Source organism: Periplaneta americana, chromosome 12 (genome assembly GCF_040183065.1).
Source record: "Periplaneta americana isolate PAMFEO1 chromosome 12, P.americana_PAMFEO1_priV1, whole genome shotgun sequence".
Lineage (NCBI taxonomy): Eukaryota > Metazoa > Arthropoda > Insecta > Blattodea > Blattidae > Periplaneta > Periplaneta americana.
Window position 1 is genome coordinate 172651152 of NC_091128.1, and position 17008 is coordinate 172668159.

The following is a 17008-nucleotide window of genomic DNA, read 5'->3' on the forward strand; positions in this document are numbered from 1 at the left end:
TCGAAATTATTCGGTTTCAAAGCGGATTTTTAAGAATCGAGTTGGCAACACTGATGAGCAGTTGTGAGCAAGCGGTCGCAGAATACAGTCGCAATGTTCTCGAAGTAGGAACGGAGAAGCTGGTTAAAAATTCAATGTGCTGGAAGTCGCACGGCACGACAAGTGTTTGTACAAGAATTAATTTTAGTTCATCACGAAGAAAGTACTACAGTCGCTTTAATGAGTGAATAATCGAAAATATTTTTTTTTTTTTTGAAGTGTGATTTACTTGTTCATTCTGGAATCTGTAAGAAGTTATGAAGCTTCCGAGAGATCAAATGTCAATGCAAGTTTGAGAAAAATATCGAAATGATCTTGACGACAGAATGTGCGTTACTTACCGTCCGTGTTGGGCCTGCAGATGCGGACGGCCGGAGCGTATGTGCAGTAGTAGAACTTGCTGAAGTACCTGCAACAGTGGAGAGCGCCTGTCACTAGTGAGTGCAACGAGTCACGCAGAACTGACGAAGGGACGTGCGGTACTCACAGGAACTCGAGCTTCGGACAGTGCGCGAACAACTCCACGTCGATGTTCTGGATGTCCGTGTCCACCAAGCCCCTGCGCACGAAACAGATGACTAGTTAGCTTTGCCGCTGATGAGAAGCAAGTGTTCATAACCAGTGATGGGAACTTTGCCATCGGGAATATTCTCCGAAAAATTTCCAGCCACCAAAACAGGTGGAATTATTGCAATTACAATATCTATATATATAAATTCAACTGGTAATGGAAATTACGGGAAAATGGCTGAACGGATTTTAATGAGTGCCCCCTCATTTTCATGCCTGGCATCCAAAGTTTTTTCGGAAAAGTAGTAGTTTTCAGTGAAATGTCAATTTTCCTACATAATTTTCCTATTTTCCAAAATCCATCTGTTGTCAGTTTTGAGAACTAATTTTATTGAATCACGGCCGACTTGATTGAATTTCAGAACAAAACATACACTATAATAAACAATAGGCTATTACACGAAGGCCACGACCTGCAGGATTGCCGACATATTTAGAGCTCAATTCAATTTGTTATTAAAAACTGATTCTGTAGTGTATAATTTTCTGAGTACAGCTGTGTATTGGATATTCAAATCTGCGAAACTTGAGGTGGTTTGATGACATGAAAGTGAAAAATTTTGAGGTTATGTAAGTAAATGTAGAGAATATCTTAATTTAGATCTTCATTTCTATAATTTACTGAGTGACTGCTATATATAACTACAAAACTTAAGTAAGATAATAATATTGTTATTAAAAATCAAATATTTTTATACTTATTAACCCAGTGGGGTTGGGTCTTTTTCATATACTTAATGGCGGTGTGGTGTAGATATTGATATGTGTCATTGTCTTCAGTATTGGCTCGAGAGAGCACAAAAATTACAGTTCCTAAGGAAAGATCAGAAGGTATTACTTACTGATAAAATAAGAGGCCTAGAAAATTTTGTAGTCTCCAGATCATTTCAGCAAGATCTCTTAATAGGATAAAATGATTTTACTCTCTACATTTCAAGTTCTACATGCAGCAGCTATACGAAAATGCTATTGTTCGAAAGCATAGCAAACCTGACATTTTTTTAACTTTTGCCTACAATCCACAATGACCTGAAATAGCTACTGCTATCGTCCTGGCATAGATACTTGCGTTTTCGCGTTGAAACTCAAAAACTGAAGTTGGATAGGTTCAAGAAAAAGTATTTGGCCTAAAAAAATCCATTGAGAGGGAGTATGTTTCATTATTATGGAAGCAAATAACTATCGAAAAGACAAGTATTCTTCATTGAAAATAAATCTGAAAAATTTTTATTTGAACGTCTAACAAACTTAGTTTGCAGCATTTGCTGCACAAGCCACTAGTATCTTTTATAGTACAATGAAAAGCGCACGATATTAAACATTAGTAGTGTAAAGCGTTCTGGGTGAACCCTACACTAGTCCATTATTCTCCGTTACAGAACTGAACGAGAGATACTGTTCTCTTGTTGCACTCCAAAGCATGGTACGTATCACACTGATTGTTACACAGTACACATCTACACTCATGGGCAGGCTGATGGAAGAGCTTCCTGGTACATATTCGGTGGTGAAATCCATGAATCGCAAATCTTGTTAAAATGTGTCTGAGCTCGTACTCTGCGCCACCGGCGTGGCTCAGTCGGTTAAGGCGCTTGCCTGCCGGTCTGAAGTTGTGTTCGGGCGCGGGTTCGATCCCTGCTTGGGCTGATTACCTGGTTGGGTTTTTTCCGAGGTTTTCCCCAACCGTAATGTGAATGCAAGGTAATCTATGGCGAATCCTCGGCCTCATCTCGCCAAATATCATCTCGCTATCACCAATCTAATCGACGCTAAATAACCTAGTAGTTGATACAGCGTCGTTAAATAACCAACTAAAAAAATCGTACTCTGCTCGCATCCATTCTCTTTTCAGCATGGCATCGTGTTGTAGAAACTGTCTCTAAAGACTCTCTCTTCCTTCTCAGCTCCCGTAGTGGTTCTTGTCATGCTGGTGTAGATGGCAAGAGCAATTGTAGTCTGAAGTCTTCTACCAGGAACGTTTCTCTTGCCAGTACGTAGGGGAGACTGTTGTATCTTTAAACACTTTTCACATTTTATTTTTTTTAATTTTGGGAAATGAAATTTTTTTAATGAAAAAATGCTTGAAATAATTATTGAAGATTCCTTTACAACTTCCTGTAAGTATTTTCCTGTTTTACAGATCTATTAAGGATGGAAAAAATAAAATGAAGGGATATGTAATGTGTTCAAAGGTACAACAGGTTCATGTACCTTGGAACATATCCTCTTGTAAGATGAAACACATGGAATATAGGTGGGAATATAGCTGTAAAAACTGACAATCATATCTAAAATGTATTTTCAATCATAAACCGGAGCAGGATCCCTGATTTAGATTTTATTTCCTGGAGGAGCAATAACAAAATGGGAGTATAAGGGTACAGTACATCAGTTATTCATAGATTTCAAAAAGGCTTATGACTCGGTTAAGAGGGAAGTATTATATGATATTCTTATTGAATTTGGTATTCCCAAGAAACTAGTTCGATTAATTAAAATGTGTCTCAGTGAAACATACAGCAGAGTCCGTATAGGTCAGTTTCTATCTGATGCTTTTCCAATTCACTGTGGGCTAAAGCAGGGAGATGCACTATCACCTTTACTTTTTAACTTCGCTCTAGAATATGCCATTAGGAAAGTTCAGGATAACAGGCAGGGTTTGGAATTGAACGGGTTACATCAGCTTCTTTTCTATGCGGATGACGTGAATATGTTAGGAGAAAATACACAAACGATTAGGGAAAACACGGAAATTTTACTTGAAGCAAGTAGAGCGATCGGTTTGGAAGTAAATCCCGAAAAGACAAAGTATATGATTATGTCTCGTGACCAGAATATTGTACGAAATGGAAATATAAAAATTGGAGATTTATCCTTCGAAGAGGTGGAAAAATTCAAATATCTTGGAGCAACAGTAACAAATATAAATGACACTCGGGAGGAAATTAAACGCGTGTTATTATTTGGTTGAGAAGCTCTTATCATCCAGTCTACTGTCCAAAAATCTGAAAATTAGAATTTATAAAACAGTTATATTACCGGTTCTTCTGTATGGTTGTGAAACTTGGACTCTCACTCTGAGAGAGGAACATAGGTTCAGGGTGTTTGAGAATAAGGTGCTAAGGAAAATATTTGGGGCTAAGCGGGATGAAGTTACAGGAGAATGGAGAAAGTTACACAACACAGAACTGCACGCATTGTATGCTTCACCTGACATAATTAGGAACATTAAATCCAGACGTTTGAGATGGGCAGGGCATGTAGCACGTATGGGCGAATCCAGAAATGCATGTAGAGTGTTAGTTGGGAGACCGGAGGGAAAAAGACCTTTAGGGAGGCCGAGACGTAGATGGGAGGATAATATTAAAATGGATTTGAGGGAGGTGGGGTATGATGATAGAGACTGGATTAATCTTGCACAGGATAGGGACCGCTGGCGGGCTTATGTGAGGGCGGCAATGAACCTTCGGGTTTCTTAAAAGCCATTTGTAAGTAAGTAAGTAAGGAGCAATAACTGCTTCAACAGCTTTCTTCAAGGCATCCGAATCAATTGGGGACCTCTTTAATTCCAGACTTACTTCGTGACATGACCTTAAAATAAAAGAAAAACAAAAACCGATAGTATCGTGTAATTTGGAACATGTTCCATGGTACAAGATGTTTTGTGTTCAAAGGTACAAGAGGGTGCACGTTTAAACAAATATGGCTCCGAAAACTAAGATAGTCAAATAAATCATGGAAATTAAAATATGTTATTACTCACCAGATGATAGGGAACACACCGTACTTGAAAGATATTAACAAATGCAATCTGGTTTTATATTAGAAAACATACATCAATGAACGAAATGTTTACTTTTGGTACTAAAAAATTTCTTTTGTCTACGGAACTCACACTTTGCAATAAATCAAACTGAAACTACGACCAGAGCTACTTAGCGGCTTTCTCTACAATCTACTTCAGTTTGAGTCCTCTAGGTAGCAGCAAAAATTAAAAAAACAAAAAATATTCAAAGGTACACTATGCTAAAGGTACAACAGTCTCCCCTACACGTAACGTGATAACGCGAATTTTGAGACCCCTAGCACCCTCTTCAAGAACCTAGGCTTCAAACTCTCGAGCTCTCGTAACTGTTTGCAGGACAAGTACTCCCACATGATCTCTAGTCCATATGTTAGTGCGAGTACAACTTTGACCCGGAAAAGTTCCTTTGCTGACTCTATTGACATTTTTTGTAGTTGCCTGATGTCGTTTATACTTCTGAGCTCGACTGCTAGTCTCTCCTGTAGATGGATCGTGAATGCTGTCCCGGTGACTTGCAGAGTGATTCCCAGATATCTCAATTACCGCTTCGGCGTTAGGATTTGTCCGCCACAGACGATGTAGTCATCCTTGCTCAGCCGTCCTCCTCTTCTGAATACCATTAGTTCTGTTTTTAGGACGTTCAGCACCAGTTCTCCTCTGCCCATTGTCTGATTAGATTTGTTCCTTTCTGCAGGTCTGTTATGTAATCCTCCGCTAGTGCCATATCATCTGCATATATGTAAACTGAGAAGTTCTGCACTTCTTCCCTTAACTTGTTGGCGATATCATGCGTCAGTATAATATTTCATTTATATGACGTCATTTCATTTTCGGCCAATGAAGTGTAATGAAATTTTGGAACAACTGGATAATACGCACGGCAGACCAATATCGATAGTCGACTCTACTCGCTGGCCACTAGTCACCGGGCCGTACCGAGCCGTATCAAACAAAATATAATCGAAATGGTGGTAGTCAAATTCGCGACTATATTCTTAAATAATTCACTCCATTAGTCAAGTTCAAGGTTTTATGTAGTACAACGGCGGTTTTTTGAATGCATTAAAAGAAAATGAAGATGTAATAAGATAATAAACTAGGTTATCACAAGGAAATTAACAGGAAAAATGGTGTGTTTCACGGAATACAATTAAAATGACGGAAAGTAAATTTCCGGTTAATGTTCGCCAAAGCGTAAAGTACGTAATTATGACGGCGTTGCTGTTTTATTTCTGGCCTATAGAAAAATACCTAGCCTTTTACGAAAAAAAATTTAAGGACCATGAAATTATTCACCGCTTTCATTATAGGCCTATTATTTTTTAACAATATTACGAATCAAAACTGTCATATTATATAATTTTAACTACTACATGGACGAATCAAATCAAGCTAACCTAACCAAAGCTAACCTAACCTAACCAAAGCTAACCTAACCTAACCAAAGCTAAGCTAACCTAACCAAAACTAATCTAACCTAACCAAAGCTAATCTAACCTAACCTAAGTTAACCTAACCTAAGCTAAGCTAATCTAAGCTAACCTAACATAACATAACCTTCGTAAATGCAAGGCCTGTAACCGGAGCAAGAAGGGATCTCAATCATTTAATCTGCAAGTACTCGCAAAAATAAATTCAAGTAAGGATCACGCTCCCACTGCATGAGAGGTCCGCGCATGCGCTACAGCAAAACTGTTTCTGTCCCGAGCCTCTCATCTAAGGCACTCGTCATAATTTACTCGCAATATTTACGCAAATACACATTGTCGCTAACAGTGGTGCTATCTCTCAATAATGTTCAGAACGAAGGAGCTAGACAGAGAGAGAAAAAATTTCTCCCGCCAACTACGCCACACACCAACGTCATGTTCTTATGTTGGTGACATTGTGTATTTACTTAAATTTGGTGGTAAACGTAACGGCACGGTTCAAAGTGACCGTGCTAATTCTCCAGTATAGCGGAAATTTTGAATTCCGACAAATCACAGTCATACATCGCGATAATTTCTGCAGCTCAGTTTATCACTATTAATTTATCGCATTGTCGTTCTTTTATTTAGTCAGTGTCGCCAACTGTTTCCACGTAAATCGATGAGCATAAATCCATTGTACTAAATAAAGTGCGAAATCCTATTTCCACATCTACATCTTCAACTTCTAATTCCATGTCCATTGTATCTAAAGAAAATGACACTCCTTCATAACAATTGTTCATTTAATTAATGTATTAGTCAGGTTATTTGTAATTATACTATAAAATGTTTAAATTGAATTATGATTTCAACAGATAATGAAAACGTATTTCTGTTATATTAACAAAAGAAAAGCGTAGTACATGTAATTAACATTTTTAAACCTGTATTTCGCTTTTCTCAATTGGCATTACTGAATAGCATTCAATTTCTTTATTGCTGTAATCGTTATTCATCTATTTCGACTTCACAATGTCTGAAAAGACATAAATATTCATAAATGTAAATTATTAACATTTTGCTAGGGAATTTTAGGGATATATATTAATTAGAATTTTATTTTATTCACGAAATAGCCCTAATAAATGTCACTCAAGGTCTGAAATTTTCCAAATAAATCCACTCACTTCGCTCGTGGATTTATCGGCAAATCTCAGACCTCTTGTGACATTACTATAGAAAATTGTGTTAACTACAGGCTAGCCTAAATATGGATACCGAGATCTTATAATTCTTTCATAATTATTAACTCTTTAACAACTTTACAAAAATGCGCTTTCTTCAATTCAGCAGCATTTTATTGGTATTTTCTGATTGAAGTTAAAATACACAGAGTAATACACACAAATATATATATATATATATATATATATATATATATATATATATAGAGGTCAATGTAAAATACTCCTCAACAACAATAAACATGTTCACTATAAGTACAAATTATGAAATGATATTTAATTATTTAGGTGACAGTTCATATTACAAAAGCAAATCTTGAGGTAGTTTTGGTCGAAAGCGGAGAGAACTAGATTTTTTTTTACCAGGATTAGGCCTATAATGTTCAGCACTAGTAACTTTATAATTGTACGTATGTTTAAAGCAAAGTAGTTCGGAATCTTGCCACCGTGATAAAACAAGAAGTGGAAACAAATGAGTGTGACATCGTAATGAATAATTCATAACTATTCGTACACAAATGCGGTGATTAATAAATGCGGGGAGTTTAGAGACAGAAATATTTAATTTAACATAGTATAATTCTAAAATACTTTTTAATGACATATTATTATTCATTACAATTTCAAACAAATTATTGACGTTATATTGATGTGTGAATTATTTCGACTATCAATTGCATTGTTGTCTGAAGACTAGGCCTCATGGAATGAGGAAGCGATTATGAAGTAGTTAATTAGAAGGCTCCGACTTGTTAAATTTAAATGCGGGGAGTATGAAGACAGAAATGAAAACAAATATCAGAATTTTATTTAAAATCCCAAATATTTTTACAATCCCAACCATGCTCATAACAACAATCAGGAACAGCATAAAACGTTTCACGGAATTAGGAGATCCAATCAAATGTTGTCATCATCATCAGCATTATCATTATCATCATCAAAGTATTGCATAGTGATACAAAAATAATTATATCCTTTCAGATTGTATTAATATCTATACGCTGTCATTTAAAAATGTACTCGATGACGTCATAACTCGCACAACAATAGTTTCAAAAATATTTAATCTTAAAAAATATTCCTTTATAATTACAAGCTTTAATATGTCTGAGAATTTTATCCAAAATTCTCTCATTAAATTTTAATTGCAATTCATGCGTTACTTTAAAAATCCTTATTCCCCATCGGTCCAATACCTCTTGCAGCGAACAAGATTGTACATCTATACTAATGATAAATCTGTAGCCAAAATTTTTCTGGTAATTTTCGATTTTCCAAAAATAATTGGTGTTAACATGTATAATTAACCATACTGAAACCGAAAATCGCCTTTTTGAAATTTTTGTTTGTATGTCTGTCTATCTGTCTGTCTGTCTGTCTGTCTGGATGTTTGTTACCTCTTCACGCGATAATGGTTAAACGGTTTTCGATGAAAATTGGAATATAAATTAAGTTCGTTGTAACTTAGATTGTAAGCTCTATGGCATTCAAAATACGTTATTTAAAAGGGGGGGTTATAAGGGGGCCTGAATTAAATAAATCGAAATACCTCGCTTATTATTGATTTTTGTGAAAAATGTTACATAACAAAAGTTTCTTAAATGATTTCCGATAAGTTTTATTCTATGCAAAATTTTGATAGGGCTGATATTTAAGGATATACAAGACTTTTAAAATAACAATATAATATGAAGACATTATTACAAAAACAAACCTTGTCAAAATTGCTATTTTTCAGAACAATAAAAAATAAAAGACTAACACACATCAGCTATTTCCGTTCAACTGGTATTTTACCCTTGTGTCTATTGCACTTGACATGGGCCGTAGTAGCAAATGTGTCCTTAACTCAATTTAATTAAAAATGACTAGGGATGTTTTTGTAATAATGTCTTCATATATTTTCACCGCCGCCTCAGATTATAGCGTTGGTTTTCCTGCAGTAACTACTATGTGCAAAATATAAAATTTTTGAGTAGGAAGAAAAAACACATTTATTCATTCTATGGCAATGGTACATAGGAGGTCGTGAATTCTTACATTTTCGAAAGAAAGAAATATAATTATATATGCTGAATCACTATATAAGTTATTTGAAGGGTTCAGAATCATAGTGGGCCCAAGCGCCATTTACTTAAGACGTAGAAAACAAGGGTTACAATTAAATTATTACCATAATTCAATGGAAACATATAGCAAGTAATATAAAGTATACACATTAAAACTAAAAGAAATCGTGGGCTCAGAATGATAAGGTTCTATCTGACATTTTTAGCAAAATTGAGATTTTTGTTGCATTGAATTCTGCTTCTTCACAGCTATCTACCATATAAATTATATGTTGATATCTCAATTATTCATCGTGATAAAGTTAGTTTGAAAAGGTTCTTACCTGCATTGATTTTATTAACAACCAAACTTTTAAAATGCTCTCCTGTAAAATTTACTAAACACTAGATAGAACCTTGTCATTCTGAACCCTCGAAATGTCAATCTTCATTAAACTATGGTTGCATGTAATAACAATTAAGAAACATGTTAAAAAATTGTCATTGCACCAAATGAGTGGTCTCTGGATCAAAATGATCGCATTTTAATTTTTAAACACAATTTAAATTAAGTAACATATTAAACGATTTATTCTTCTATCAAATACGAATATTCCCTGGATTAAATGTCCTATTTTAGTTATGTAATTACTTTATATTTATTTCTAACGGGTGCAGCGGAGCGCACGGGTACGGCTAGTAAGATAAATACATTTATTTTCTCGTATCTTTGCGGCAACTTCTCCGACTGAAGTGCTTAGCGTGTGGAGACACATCAGGCGCTAAGAATGTTCCCTGTCAGTGCTTCCAAACGGTGGATGTAAATGGATGAGACAAGGGTAAGGTACGAAAGACTGGGTTTACAGATAGAATAGCACTCACAGATTGCACTTGGATTGAAATATAAGTTATGAATTTTTAAAGCCTAACAAAGAATTGATCAATCTTTTGACGTCACTTTTATAAAAGACAGGAATTAGTATTTCAAAATATAATAAGAATTTACGGATAACCTATGCTTTATATCAGCGTTTCTCAAATTATGGTCCGCGGACCACCTATGGTCCTCGAGTTCTGCCCTTGTAGTCCTTCAAAAAGACAGAAGAAAAAATAATATTCAAACGAATTGCGTATTACACCATAGCTGAAAATTTCAGACTTTGGCAATGACACATGGCAATCGCCTGTCTCTTTTTCTTACAATTTCTTACCCTACCCGTCTATCCATTTCCCACTCTACTATCAGCAACAAAAGAGGGATTTAAAGCACTATGAACGTGGTGTTTCTCGACGTCTTTTCCCTGAACATCTGGCGCCGAGCCTGTAACCCAGCCAGGGACCACCCGAATTCATAACAGAGGACCGAAGTACCGAACCTTTTCAAGTATTGATTATTTCTTAATAGTTTTGCCGACACCCAGTCTGCACATTGAAATGGGCACGTACTGTACGTCGTACGCCAATAATAGAACGTACCAAATTGCATCTTTACTTGATAAAAATCGGGCATGTTTCTGCATTAATCTTTTTATTTGTTTTTACAGATGACGATATAAGAAATTTTAGACTCCGTCTATTTTAAAATCCGACAGGTTTACTTTTTATAATTGCGTGTTTCGTCTCTAAGTGCCGTTTAAATTTCGCGGGTTTCATACACTCGTTTGAAAGCACTTCGTAACAAACAACGCACCAAGGTTATGGTTCACTCTCATTGCCACACCAAGTAAATCCAAGTTCCAAATAACTCTTGTCATATTTACGAAAGTATTTTTTCTTTGAATAGCTACCACTAGGACTAGGTATTTCTTTAATGGGCACTACAATTTTAAGTTAATGTATTTCTTCACACACAGCTTCTGAACTATTAGCACTGCCTAAATGAAGCGTATTATCATGTTCCTTTCTTTTCAAAGATCCGGATCGAAGCCAGTTTTCCATTATTTATAATGGACACTATTTAACAGAGACATGGACAACTACTGGCATGTACCTCATAAGAAGGATTTCAAACAACTAACTGCTAACAGGCAAGCGATGAAATAACATTGATCAGAATTTGTTATAATTTACTTGTGATTGGCTACAAAAAATATAATTAGAAAAAATATTATAATTAATTAATTCTATTTTAAAGTATAAGTATACTAGTATTAAAATATGCTACAAAAATTATAAATTTGCTTTCGAAGGGAACAAGAGTAAGGTGGTCCGCGGAACTGTTCTGACTTAAAAAATTGGTCCCCACTTCAAAAAAGTTTGAGAAACGCTGCTTTACATCAATAGAGACGTTTTTAAGAGGACATGGAATTGCCTATGCTGACAAGTTAAATTATGTCTAACATAAGGAACTTTTTCAGAAGAATTGTTGAAGTTAGACAGCTGATTCTTTTGCAGCTCATGAACACATAAGTCGACTTTATTCTGAAACACTTGTTTTTCTTCAACATATTTCCAAACTCAGAAATTATTTTTCCCCATTCGTATATTTTTAAACGCTTTTCAATACACACTGGAAAGTAACTAGGAAAACTGGTTACACGTCCATCCCTTCGTGTAAATTCGCACTCTCGGGTGAAGAATCTTTTACCTGCTACCCTCCGCAAGACCAAACTTTCGATTAAGGAGAAAACATTAAGTTAAAAATACATATCGTTGTAACAGGGTGCTTCTAAAATTGCTTCATTGCTTTACTGAGGAATATTTAACGTTATTTATACAGGACATTTGCCGGGACCATAGAAAAAATATCGTTTATTGCGGATTTATCGTTATATCGATCTTCGTTGTACAGAGGTTTGACTGTATTGTAATTTTAGTGTAATAATATGTAATGTATCATTTTAAATAGAAAAATAAAAGAATAAATTTGGAAAATAGAAAATATATCTATATTTTTACGTCCAAAATTCGTAAATTTACTAAGAATGAGCGTTAAAATTAAAAAAAAAAACTTGTATGTACATTCCTTCTCAGAAAATCGAAAAAATTAAAATGGATATAATTTAAGTGTAGTCACATGTGATATACCATTTTAAAGAGGGGAATCGAATAATATATTGGAAAAATAAAAACTAAATCAACATTTTCACCAATAATCTAATTCTGTCCTCCCTTCATACATATTCATATTCTAATAAGCGCCGAGTTTTATATTTGTTTTTCCTTGTATTATTTCATGTACTTACTTTTTTTCGCTTTATCTATTCGATTTAATTTATTTTTCATTTCTAGTTTCTAATTTTAATGTTATTTTTTTCGCGTATTTTAACTTTTATTTAAATACCGCTACCGCACATTAGTATGAGATGTTTGAACTTACAACGATCGCAGATTTTCTAATCTTCTGAATAGCTGTGTTGGCAGTAGACGGAAAGGATTGTTTGACAACGACCTGAAAAGAAATGAGCAAATGTCTTTATGATCATTACAATAAATGTTTATTTCTGTTTTCACAAGCCATGCACCCTTACAATTGTAAATTCGTATCTCTACTTTTTTTCAAAATCCCCAACTTCAGAATTTCTAATGCTAGTTTTGTTAGTTATTGTGCAATTCTGTGAAAAAAGAGCATTATTTATGGTTGAGACAAGACTAAAGTGAACGTTTATTGTAAACTATAAGGGAACCAATTATTTTTGAAAGATCACATGTGCACTTTTGTCAATTTTACAGGAGAAGCAAAAAAAACTGTTTATTTTGATAATGGTACTTTGTAGTGTAATCAGATATTTTTATTCGACAACGAAGGTGTAAATTTACATTTACATGCATAAATTAATGTAACATCACTAAAACGTAACTGTAAAAAATAATATTTATAATGGACTTACACTCTTTTAATAATAAACAATAAGCAAAACATAATTAAATGAATTTTTATGGCCTTAAATGTGTTTTAACTATTATTCACTAACAAATACTTAAGAATTTAACTTTTAAGAACATTATTTTGATAAGGCAATATCTCTTATTTCTGAAAAGCAATTTAAAAGCATAAAAGCTTTGAAGTTTCTTCATTAAACACTTTCTCTGAAGTTTTCAGTCATCTTCATTGTTTTTTTCTTCTTTCGGCCACTGGAAAATTTCTTCATAAAATTGAAGATATTCAGGAAGTATGTACTGTATAATTTTGCTGACATTTTCAACTTTCTTCTTATTTACTCGAACTTTTCCATAATATGCTTCACTTTCAAGTAGTTTCAAGTCATTAGGTAGTAACTTGAATGTGTGCGTCATTAGTCCAACAATATATTTATATGCAACCACTGTACCCGGGGACTTTGCATCAAAAACCATAATTGAATACTGTGAAATTTGAAAGTATATTTTCTAATCTTTAAGCACTCCTTTTCCTAATGATTCAACTACTCACCATTTTGTAACTGTTGTAAAAAAAATGGAATCATAAGATTTTATATTCTACATCATGCAAAAAATGATGGGAAAAGAAGATAGTTTGTTATTGATACTATTATTCTATACTACACGGAAACTTGTTTACACTGTTACACTGGGTAGAGTGCACGTACTTGTGCCTTTTCTTCAGCAAACGATGCGCTACAGTAAGAAGAATAGAATTGTGGTCATAACTCAATTTGTAAAACAGTTTGGACATGTGACCTTTCAATAATATTTATTCAAGTGATATTGCCATATCTGAAAGTGAACTTGAACTATTCCTACGAATTGTTACCTTTCATAAGATAAATAGGGAACAGTCGAGTATTTTTTCTTGTGTCTAGGTACTCGAATCGGATACGATGCATGCATTGTACCCCAGTAACTAAAGACTGGTTGTCAATTGATCACATCTCTAAAGCCTGTTTTCTTCGGAACAAGGGTTGGGAAGTTCATGAAGAGGTCCACTGCATTTCTGAAGACTACTCTCACAGAAGAGCAGATATAATAGCAATAAACAGTCTACAACAAAAGGCTATTATAATAGATCCAACTATACGCATGGAGAGAGATCTAAACCAAGCTCATCAGGTTGATCAGGAAAAGAGCGTCATTTATGAACCTTGTATTCCCTACCTTAGTGCCAAGTATAACATCCCTCTCTTCAATTGGTCAGTGACAGGTTTATTTTTTGGTGCTCGGAGTTCTTTACCGAAATTTACATATCATTTTTTAAAGCAATTATCAATATCATCTTTTGAAATTCAAAAAATCATCTCGCAAATTCTCAAAGATTCCCTGCAGATTATACAATTTCATTTATACCACTCAGAAGGCCTTAATTAAGGATATGCTAATTTTAAATAAAATCTTTTTCTATCAGTATAATTCAGTCATCTTCTAAGATTTTATTTTACAATGATAATCAATGGTGCTTAATTATTACACTTTATTTTTATAACACTATTCATATTTAATTAATTGTATTTGTTTGCTATTCATTTCCGGATCCTCGTGGTCATCCTTAATTAAGGTCTTCTTCCTACTGGACGTCCCTCTAGAAGTTTTCTGACTAAAGCACTTGCTTCACTCCCCTTCACGTGGCCAAATCAGTGTTATCTTCTTCTTTTAATAATTATGTCCATATCATCCGGTTGGTCGAAAATACTTCTAATTTTTTTTTCCGGATATTCCAAACACCACGATCATTGATGAGGCCAAATAATTTCCTACAACTCTGTTTTCAAAAGTATACAATCATTGCTGGTGTGACCCAGTTACATTGTATTTATAAAATAAATTGTAATATGTAGGCTATTTGACTAAGAGATTGGTAATCAATTTCGAATCTTGAAGAATATTCATGTACGAGTATTACAATATTATTGTAAAATATTTGTTATTGTGTGTAATTTTTGCTGGCAATAAAATCTTTGTAAATCTCAAATGCTCTTTTTTGTTAAAAGTCCATGTTTTTCCACCGTACAGCAACATTGGAGAAATGATAATTTTGTAGCAGAATCTAGATTAGATATTGTCAGGAATAACGGCATTAGGGAGCAGTATGGGGTTCGAGCTATAAGGTAATGGACCAATGGGAGAAGAGCAGAATGTAAGGAATACGTTGATAGGATGCCAGACGATAGGTTAGTGAAGATTTTAAGGGACAACTCTTCGAAAGAGGAGGAGTCCAGGAAGACCCCATAAGGTCCGTTACACACTTGAAGAGATCTCGCTAGCGAGAAATGTGTTGCGAGAAAATTCAAAGATTGATAATATGGATTCAAACGGACGTCCACACACTGGAAGAGATTTTCGTTCGAGACGAAAACCTCGAGCGAGTTTCTCGCTGAAATTGGTAGCTCAGCGAATTTTCTTGACACATTTATCAAAGATGTTTGACATTTATACTCTTTATGACGACTGAATGTAGAAAACGATGAAGAAATAATGGCATAGGTGGCGATGAATTGTATTGTTTTTATTGACAATGAGGAAAGATGGCTGATAATTCTAGTCAGAAACTTGTTGACTTATTGAACTTGTATGATGTCACCCGTAGGTCTATTTATATGATGCACGGGATGAAAAGTATAAAAACACGAAACTTAAAGAAGTCTGCAGACTAATATCAGATGATCTGAAAATAAATAGGGCTGCGTTTTATTTTGATGAGATTGAATAGTGTTAATTATAACATTTGAAATAATGTATCTATATGTCTTAACAGTTATAATTTTAATCAAAACATAGCAAAGAATCCTCTATCATATCATGAATGGCAAAAAACTGTGGTCCATTCAACCTGAAATAACGCCTAACGTATCATTATCCAAATCGAAATCAGTGACCAAAACTCGCCCTTATCTTCGTAAGATACAATGTGATTTTCAGATATTTCTGACTTTAATTTTAGGCCTACTTTTTCTTTCACTAACAAAATATGTTCATATAACTCCATTTCCTGATCATCGGAATATTAAGATTCAACATAGCGTTCGTACGTAATTTATAAAGTACGACAATATACGTAAATACATAACCTGTAATATTTCCCCCAACGAGTGATTACTATAATCAGAAAAATGCTTTCTGCATGAAGGCAGTGCATAGATGATCATAGCGAGGTGTGATGTGTAATAGCAAGAACTCGCCAAGTGTGTGGAGAAAGGCTCTTCGCCTCTTTCTCGCAACACATATCTCGCTAGCGAGATCTCTTCAAGTGTGTAACGGGCCTAAGAGATGGCTGGATTCTTCTCTCTGAATGAACAGGCTTGGTAGCCTATACGGAAGATAAAAGAAGAAGAAAAAGAAGTAATTTAGTGTGCCTTGAGAGTAGTTTAAATTATACAATTTTGTTTAGAGCATAATAACTCTTATCGGCCTTCACTAAGCGATCCTTAATTTCCTTATTATTCTATTTACGAATATATTCTGACTATTGACAAAACATCCGAGATATTTGAGCGATGAATCTTGTTGAAATTTCACTCTTAAATTATTTCGTTCTCTCTTTGGTTAAATTTTATGTAATAATATTTCACATGTCAAACAGCAGTTTAAAGGAAAAAAGAATTTGAAAATTTAGTCGTTGTCCACCATATTTAATCATCCTCTCCCCTTAAAATGCTTGTAACTCTTCTACGGCTACATTGATACACACAATTAAATATTTTGATACGACGTGATGGTACGCACATAGAGGGGATTTGCGGGCCGGCACGAACAACAGATTAAACTAAACAAACAGATCTTGTGAGACGCAGGTCGATGTTTAGTACTCACAGCTTCATGAGGAACGTGAGGTTGTAGAAGACAGAGGAGGACAGGGACACCAGCTGATTGCCAGACAGCTCCCTGCGAAAGATAGACAGAATCTTTGAAACAGTTTCATGTAACTTAATATAGTTTAGAAGTGCTTAGTTATCATGCACGTTGATCTGTTTTTAGACATTTCCTCTGTTCAGCTTTTAATGTTCATTCCCCGTG

At 34.7% G+C, this 17008-nt stretch overlaps 1 protein-coding gene across 4 annotated transcripts in view; it reads right to left on the minus strand.

Annotated features, from left to right (window-relative positions):
• The window catches only part of LOC138711198 (relaxin receptor 1-like), a 125016-nt gene that overhangs the window by 17327 nt on the left and 90681 nt on the right, over positions 1 to 17008 (minus strand). For 3 of the 4 annotated variants that reach the window (XM_069842570.1, XM_069842569.1, XM_069842572.1), the window contains exons 11-14: positions 16805 to 16876; positions 12441 to 12512; positions 527 to 598; positions 381 to 448 (exon numbers count right to left, since the gene is read on the minus strand). In XM_069842570.1, the coding sequence (XP_069698671.1) occupies positions 381 to 448; positions 527 to 598; positions 12441 to 12512; positions 16805 to 16876 (284 nt within the window). The remainder of the gene's footprint in view (positions 1 to 380; positions 449 to 526; positions 599 to 12440; positions 12513 to 16804; positions 16877 to 17008) is intronic. The other variant, XM_069842571.1, reaches the window with a different exon arrangement.